The sequence below is a fragment of the Tauraco erythrolophus genome, chromosome 29, assembly GCF_009769465.1.
Source record: "Tauraco erythrolophus isolate bTauEry1 chromosome 29, bTauEry1.pri, whole genome shotgun sequence".
Taxonomy (NCBI): Eukaryota; Metazoa; Chordata; class Aves; order Musophagiformes; family Musophagidae; genus Tauraco; species Tauraco erythrolophus.
Window position 1 is genome coordinate 188,345 of NC_141493.1, and position 8,011 is coordinate 196,355.

General features: G+C 62.2%; 2 protein-coding genes across 3 annotated transcripts in view; both read left to right on the forward strand.

Annotated features, from left to right (window-relative positions):
* Positions 1–428, forward strand: part of ANK1 (ankyrin 1) — a 62,682-nt gene extending 62,254 nt beyond the window's left edge. The window contains exon 43 of the mRNA XM_086627980.1: positions 75–428. Coding sequence (XP_086484106.1) covers positions 75–180 — 106 coding nt within the window. The 3' untranslated portion in view covers positions 181–428. The remainder of the gene's footprint in view (positions 1–74) is intronic.
* A 4,275-nt stretch (positions 429–4,703) lies between these two features.
* NKX6-3 (NK6 homeobox 3) lies at positions 4,704–6,135 on the forward strand. 2 transcript variants are annotated; one of them, XM_086628178.1, is made up of 4 exons: positions 4,704–5,068; positions 5,159–5,169; positions 5,659–5,828; positions 5,905–6,135. In XM_086628178.1, the coding sequence occupies exons 1-4, from the start codon at positions 4,704–4,706 to the stop codon at positions 6,133–6,135; spliced, it is 777 nt and encodes a 258-aa protein (XP_086484304.1). The 2 variants fall into 2 exon arrangements, with proteins under 2 accessions (XP_086484304.1, XP_086484303.1); XM_086628177.1 differs by lacking the exon at positions 5,159–5,169 and adding an exon at positions 5,249–5,266 and having other exon boundaries at positions 4,704–5,064.
* The last annotated feature ends 1,876 nt before the right edge of the window (positions 6,136–8,011 follow it).

Genomic DNA, 8,011 nt, shown 5'->3' on the forward strand with positions numbered 1-8,011 from the left:
CTTTCCCTCTCCTGTCTTCTTCTGTATGTCTGTCTGTTCACCTGGTTGATGTCCTGCTTCCTCCCCCTGCGGCTTCCTCAGGAGGAGGTGCGAGTGCGTGTCCCGAAACCAGAGGTCTCCGGGGGCAGGATGGGGGCTCAGATAGTGAAACGAGCCAGCCTGAAAAGGGGAAAGCAGTGACCCCTCAAATGGCCTCTTTTGAGGTAACCCCACGTTTGCTCTTCCTTCTGTCCCAGCTCCCCATGCCACTGCCTGCACTGAGCTGCTGGATATGCACATCCTCCTGGGGGAAGTGTGACAGGGCTGTGCCAGCTTCTGGCCTGCATAGGGGGGTTGCTGTGCTGCAGCAAAATGCTGAGGGTGGGCAGCCGTGTGCCCCTGCTGCTAACCCACTCCTGGGTCCAGGTCCGGGGTGCAATGGGCATGGGGTGCCCCGCTCTGCAGTGGTGCCCCAGCCAGCTGCTTGTGCTGGGTCAGTCTCTGTGCTCAGCACCCTGCTGCGGCCACAGTGCCAGGGGCTGCTGCTGTGCTCACAGCATCCCGGGTACTCGGCGTAATGGCCAGCGATAGGACCACAGGCTGGTTACGCCTGGTTATGCTGGGCTACAGCAGAGGGATGATCTTTGTCCAAAGCTCCTCCAGGGAGCAGATGGCATTTGCATGGGGTCTGAGTGGAGCTGTGCCCTTCCTCAGCAGCACTAACTGCGCAGCCTTGTGGCAGACGAGACCGGCCCTGGTGCCCGCACCTCCCCTTCCCACGGGGTGCGGCCGGGCACCGGCAGGTGCCTGAGTCAGACGGGGAGTGTCACCGTTCTGCCGGGTCGTGCCCTGCTGCCTCCGCTCGTAGCGCTCCCGGCAGACTCGGGCAGCTGCCGCTGCCAGGCGCGCAGCGTGGCACGAGAGGGCGGCAGTGAGGTCTGCTGCAGCTCCTGTGCCCGGGAGAGGGGGTGCAGGCCGTGGCAGGATGCTGCTGGGGGACGTCAGGGCAGCAGGGCAGCAGGGCTGCAGGAGTGGCGGGGTGCAGGAGCATGGTGCTTGTAGCCGTTGAGGGCAGGGGACCTGTCTTTGGCCCAGGGCTGTTCTTCCACTGATCCCCAGTGCGAGCACTGGATCATCCCTTGAGTCTCGTGCATTCCCTGCTCCCTCTGCCTTCCCTGTTGAGGAACTAAACCAGGCTCAAGGCAGGGTGCTTGGCACAGCACACTTGGACCCATCTGCATCATTGTTCTCTGCACACTTGCTGCTGGGCCAGCAGTGCAGCACCTGGGGGAAGGTGCTGCACACATGCTCCCCAGCTGCCGGGCACTGCCTGCCCCAGAGAGGAGGCTGTCAAGCAGGGATGGTCAGTCCTCTGGCCTGTGCTGTACATGCATGGCTGTGTCTGCCTGTCCTCCCTCCCCTTCTTCTCTCCACTGTGTCAGTGGGCTCTCCGTGGATGCATGACAGTCAAGAAGCTTGTGCTTGTGGATACATCTCCATGCAGATGGTGTCCCCACACCATCGCTGCTGGTTCCCAGCAGGGCACTTACTGGTGCTCTGTCGCTGACTCTCTGACACTCCCCAAAACTTGTCTTGTGGTAGCTGGGCAGGATGGGTGCGTGTGGGACAAGCACAGGGTGCACAAGGGGCTGGGACTGCCACGTACCTGCCTGCCCCACCCTTTCTCCTGGCTGTGCCTCTATGAATGCCTGGTAACCTCGTCTCTGTCTCTGTGTCTCTGCAGGGTCTCACCTCAACACCGAACCACTGAACTCCACACATGTTCTGACACATACCTGAGAAGAGAGGAGAGGAAAGCAGAGTGGAGGGGAGCAGGGCTGGCTGTACGTGTTTCTATAGGCTAATGGCATGATTTCTGTATGAGACATACTTACCGTCCTATCCGCATGACTGACTGACTGCAAGACGCATGAGCTACAGTACTTAAAACTGACGGAGGGGCCTCCGTCCCTGCCCCGCTGCTGCCAGGAGCCCAGAGACAGCAGCATGCACCAGGGGCATCCTCTCAGCTCCTCTGGGAGGCAAGAGCTGGACTGGCAGAAAACAAGAGGGGAGGAGGCTCCACCTTCGCACATCCACGTGTGTAAATGCATCCTCACGCCTATGCTCCAGCTGCAAGAGGGAAGCTGGAGCGGCACGGCACTGCTCACCGTGGAAGGAGAGGGGCTCAACCCCCATTGCCTATACTGGACTTGCTTCTCATCCCTCTCAGTGAGTGTTGGGTTATGGGGAGGGCAGCAGTTGCCAGGAGGTGTGCGAGATGAGGGTTGCAGGGAGCACAACTGCCCTGGGCAGAGGGGCTGGTGCAGGGCTGCCCTTCCTCTCCCCAGCACATGCAACACCTCTCACCAGGGCAGGGCTCTGGGCTGAGAACTGAGCTCGTTGCTTGTGTTGAAAGTGTAAACTGTACAGCAATCAGCCTTGTGTATATGAACCAATAAATACTATGCAAACCCCTAGGGACACTCTAGCAGTATGTACAAAGCACTAACAGCTCCGCTCCCGAATACCTCTTCAGGACAGGCAAAACCTTTGGAGTATGTGAGCAGCTCTGGTGAAAGGACATGGGAGGCTATAGGAGTAACAGGGCTCTCCTGTATGCAGGACTGCCCCTCTCCTCCAGCTGAGCCTGGTCCCTTCCTGGCCTGAAGAGAGGGGTCCACAGGCGCAGTACCATGGGCCTGTCCATGGTACAAGCCCCATTTTGTGTTGGCTCCAGCTGGGGTGTAGCTGTAGGCCTGTGATGCGGTGCTTGGGGCCCAGGGACAATGGGCAGTGAGACAGAGCAGGGGATGCTTGTGCCACACATGGGGTCGTGCCTAGCTCTACTCAGCACAATATCTGCTCAGGAGATGAGCCAGGAGCCAGCAGCGCTGTACTACACACCCCATGCAAGGGCTTTGCAGGGTGCCCTGGCCTCCCTGCAGGGGCACAGTGAGCATAGCCTGTGGAACCTGTGGATGCTGACCCCCCCAGGACCAACCCCAGAGCTGTGGGGGGGCTGCTCCCCCTGTGGCTGCACTTCGGCCAGGTGAAATGCCCTGCTGCAGCAGCCTGGACCAAGAAGTCATGCTGGGAGCTAGGACAGCCCCAGGGCCAGCTGCTCTAGCAGGAGAGCAGTGATGGGCAGAGCTGCCCAGGCAACTCTGAGGTGTGTGGTAGGTTCAATCTGCTACAGTATTTGACCCAGGAGGGCCAGATGCAGGTAGAGGCAGTAGGTCCCATGCCCCAACTCTGTCCTTTACCTAACCAAGGTGGGGGCCTGGTCCTTGTAGCTCAGTAGTGTGGGGAACCCCTGCTTTTTCCGCTGGAGGTGGCCACGGACCTGTGTTGCAGGGCCTGAGTTTGCTCTCTGTGGCCATGTGCAGAACGAGCCCACCTCCAGCTTCAGTCTGGTGGCCCTGGCAGGGCAGCCCTGTCTGGCGGTGGGTGCGCATCTGCCAGGAAAGCCCTTGGCTCCCCTGCGGTCAGGAAGAAGCCTAGCTGCAGCAAAGCAAATGACCCAGCTTAGCCATATAGGCACAGACTCTCCATCCATGACCCTTGCTGTGTACAATAACCTCCCTAGACCCACTGCGACAGCTGACTCCGTAGCATCACCGTAGAGTTGTGTGTGGGTCCTGTGCTTTGGCCTTGTATACGCCGTAGGGAATGTGCTGTGCTGCAACCGTGCCAGGCACCTGCAGTGACATTGCTTTGCGCTCAGATTGCTCGTAGGGCTGGTAGGGGGAGGCTGCACCTGACATTGAGCCTAGAGAATGCTGCAGTCTGCACACTAGAAGCTTTTTAGAAGTTTTAAAATTACTTTTATTTCCTTTTTTTAATTGTTATGGAAACAAGCCTTTGGATCTCCCTGTCTTAGCCCCTGATGTATAGATCATTTCCCTGTACACCAGCTATCAGACTACGAATTAATAAAGAAACCAACACGGACCGTGTCTCATCTCTGCTTTTCCAAGGGTGCGGGGAAGACGTGGGCTCTGGGGTGCGTGGCCAGGAGGGGCTCCCGTCGGGGGGGCTGGCGGCTGTCTGTGCTCTGCCGTTCACGGGAGAGGCCGAAGGCAGTGGGGCTCGGGGCTGATCCGACAGCCGGCTCTCCCCGGACGGGTGGGGAAGTGGCCGCTCAGCCGGTGCCACCGGCGCCCCGTACCTCTGCGGAGGGCGTCAGCGGGGGGGTCTCCCAGCGCCCTGCGGGGCCCCGCCGAGAGCCCGAGCCGGCGCTGTCCGGCCCCCGCGGTGCCCCCCCGGCCCGGCCCGGCCCGGCCCGGCCCCTCCGCGCCGCCCCGGGACCCGCCGCGCGCCGCCGCCGCCGGCTTTCAAAGCGCAATTTGTCTGGGCCGAGCCAATCCCGGGCCGGCCCTGCGGCGCAGCCAATGGCAGCTGATGCCGCGGAGGCTCTGCCAATGGGAGCGGCACCTGCCGCCGCCGGCCAATGGGGGCCCCGTATTCTAATGGCCCTCAGCTTTATCAGAGAAATGTGGCCCCGTCCCGCGCCAAGTTGGTGCCCGGTGCCGCGGCGGGGCCAGCGGGGCCGCCTGCCCGCCCAGGACGCGGGCCCCGGGCAGCCTGCTGGGGTCCCGGGCCACCCAGGTGCCCGTCGGCCGGGGCTGGCCCCGGGGCCCGTAGCGCCCGGGCCGGCGGAGATGGGCCGGCTGTCGCGCGCCGGGCGAGCCGGGCTCTGAGGGCCGCCCGGCACCGGCGCCATGGACAGCAGCCTGCCCGGCACCTTCCTGCTCAGCGGGCCCCCGCTGGGCGCCTTCCCCGAGGCCAAGGCACCGGTCTGCCAGTACGCGGTGCAGAGCCCCTTCTACAAGCCGGCCCCCGCGGGGCTGAGCGCCCAGCTGGCCGGCACCCCCCACGGCATCTCCGACATCCTCCGCCGGCCCGCGGCGCCCGGCAGCAGCCTCCTGCCCGGCTACCCGCACGCAGGCGGATTTAACGGACTGAGCTCCCCCGGCGTCTGTTACGGGCCGCAGGTGGGAGCCCTCCCCAAGGCCGGCAGCGATTACGTGCCGCGGGGCCGCAGCTGCTGGGCAGAGGCGGCCCCGGACTGGCGGGGTGGCCGTAAGTACAGCGGGACCGGGGCGGGCGGGCAGGGGGTGGGCATCCCACAGAGCCCAAGCCCGTCGGCACTGGGCCAGGGATGCGGGGTGGGCAGCTGCCCGGGCCGTGTCCCCTCCATCGCCCTGCAGTCGTGGTCCCCTTTTCCCTTTCCAGGTGTTGCTTTTGGAACAGAGGAGTCAGGCAGCTCGTCCGTCCGCTCCCAGCATAGTTACTGGCCAGCCAGCTCTGTCTGCCTTCCCGCCATGCATCCTGCAAGGTGTGGGGCATGGGGGCAAAGTGTTGCCAGTGCTGCATGGCTCTGGGGTCGCGCACTGCTGCTGATGACTCTTCTCTCAGCACAACAACTCAGTGCTGTCCGCCAGCAGCAGGTGCACAGCCCCGCTCCGGCTCCGTGAGGCCCACACAGAGGATGGGGCTAAAGCCTTGAAGCCAGAATACAGCTTTAATTTGGAGGGGAGCCAGTGCGGAGGGACTCTGTGGGTGCTGAGGGCTGGTGGGTGTGCTGGTGCCATGCTCAGGAAAGAGAGATCTGCCCCGAGCCGCACACTGCAGAGAGCCCAGGTGCTCACCCACCTCCCTCCTCCTTTCCCGCAGCCCCTGCTCACCTGGCCGACAGCATCCACAAGAAGAAGCACACGCGTCCAACCTTCACAGGGCACCAGATATTTGCTCTGGAGAAGACTTTTGAGCAGACCAAGTACCTGGCGGGTCCAGAGAGAGCACGGCTGGCCTATTCCCTTGGCATGACTGAGTCCCAGGTGAAGGTGAGTGTGGGTCCCTCAGCAGTACGGGGTGTGTGGTGTGGCGGCTGCTAACCAAGCCGGTCCCATGGGGCGGCAGGTCTGGTTCCAGAACCGACGGACCAAATGGAGGAAGAAGAGTGCCCTGGAGCCCTCCTCGTCCTCACAGCGGGCGGGGGGCTCTGGTGGAGAGCGGGCAGCCTCTGAGACCGAGGACGACGAGTACAACAAGCCCCTGGACCCCGACTCAGATGACGAGAAGATCCGGCTGCTGCTGAGGAAGCACCGTGCAGCCTTCTCGGTGCTGGGCTTGGGCACGCACAGCGGCTGAGTGCCAGAACAACCTGCCCCTCTGGGCCATGGAGTGTCTGGCCCAGCCACCCGCTTCCCGCCCGGGGGGGTGACCCCCCAGCAGATGCCCAGCTGTGAGGATGGGGCAGCTGCCACCCCCCTCCCGGTGGTTCCTGCCCAGGGATCGTGCATGGCTCGTGCTCTGGGAGTGCTGGGAGCAGCACTCATGGTCAGCGCCAGGCATGGCCGTCCTGTTGGCATTGATGAAATAAAGGTCCCAGCCAAGTCCCAGCACTTGCTTCGCGGGTGTGCGGTCCAGGGTGTCCTCATGAGGCTGGGCTGGGGAAACACGTGTGGGGCAGGGTCTGCGTGCTAGGCAGGGGAAGGGGCTGTGGCTGTGGTGCTGTGTGTGGGGCAGGAAGAGCCTACAGGAGTGGGGCAGCCCTGGGGACATTTCCCAGGGTTTTCCCCAGTTTGGGCGTGCACTGGCAGCAAGAAGTGCTAGTTCAAAAGTCACTCATTGGGGCCTCTTGTTGGAACCTGTTAGCAGCAAATAAATATCATTTATCTTAACGGTGTGAGTGAGAGCCCATTCACCTGTCGGGGCTGCAGGATTGATGTGGCATCAATAGCCCCAGTATGTTTGCTGCCAACCTGGTGGACCTCCCCCTGTGTTGCTCCCTGATGCGGTGGGGGCTGCGTGCATGCACACGTGTCTGCACAGCCCCTGCTCTGAGTCCCCATGGCTCAGTCATTGCATGCCAATGGTGGGTGCCACATAGGGCCATCTGACCCTGGCCACTTGGGATGCCAACGAGACTTTTGCTGGCACAGGCACACTGCTGGGGGCTTGGCAGGCTTGGCAGTTCTTCAGCTGAAAACCAAATGCCAGCCAGGTGTGAGCAAACAGACTGGCCACATCCTGGGAGGAAATCAATAGGAGATAAGGTGCTGCCGGTCCATCATTTATTGATTAGCAGCGTGGCACGGGCATGGAGGAGGTGCTAGGGGCTGTAACCCAAGCTGTTCTTCCCTGTGGCCACAGGCAGCGTCAGGGGACAGGCTGGTGGCTGAGTCCAGCCCTGGGTATGGCTGAAGCCCCTGAAGCACTGGGGCTTTGCAGTGGCCCTGAGCACCAGCCTTGTGGTGTGAGGCTGCAGACCATCACTGTGTGACCTGTCTGCCCACGTTTGGCTTCAAGTCGGCTCCAATCTGTCACTTTCTGCCACGTACTGGGCTGAGGGGACTTTGCAAGGAGCCCTGACCACATGGCAGCACTTTCCCAGGGCTTAGAGAAGACTGATCTTCCCCCCACGGGTCCCTATCCAGCCCTGCAGTGAGCGTGTGGCTTGTGATGCTCCCCCTCAGCCACGCGTCCCCCCGGCTGCCTCGATGGGACAAGTGCCAGCGGGTGGCAGAGCGGATGGACCCTTCACAAGGACGTGAGAGGCCAGGTGCTGCGGTCAGTGCAGCGCAGGGCTGGGGACGGGGGCTGCGTGCCCCACGCGCCCTGGCCCCATGGCAGGGCTGGGAGAGCCACGTCACCACTCATGGGCAGAGCCAGCACAGCCGGAGCAGCTTTGCACGGTGGGAGAAGTGAGGGGCTGCTGTCGGGATATTTTTTTGACATTTTCTAAGCTGCCCAGCGTGGCTGACAATTTTTAATGTACTAACTGCCTGGTCCAGTGAGCTGATTAATTGGTGCTGTGGAGATCAATACAAAACAGAAAATTAAAACAATTTTAAAGTGATTAAGTAGTTTAACACCTGTCTGATGCCACGTCACGGCTGGGAGACAAATAAAGCAGGTGGCAAAGGGCCTGGTGTAGTCGGGGAGAGTGACAAATCGCAGCCGCAGCCTGGCTGCCCCGTGCATCCTTGCAGCCGGACAGGTCCCCGGAGCAGTCCCGCTCTGC

Bases quoted from the DNA above. Each gene is read 5' to 3' on its own strand.
- NKX6-3 (XM_086628177.1), top strand. From the start codon at position 4,704: ATGGACAGCAGCCTGCCCGGCACCTTCCTGCTCAGCGGGCCCCCGCTG. The intron at 5,829-5,904 runs GTGAGTGTGGGT...ATGGGGCGGCAG, and splicing joins TGACTGAGTCCCAGGTGAAG to GTCTGGTTCCAGAACCGACG.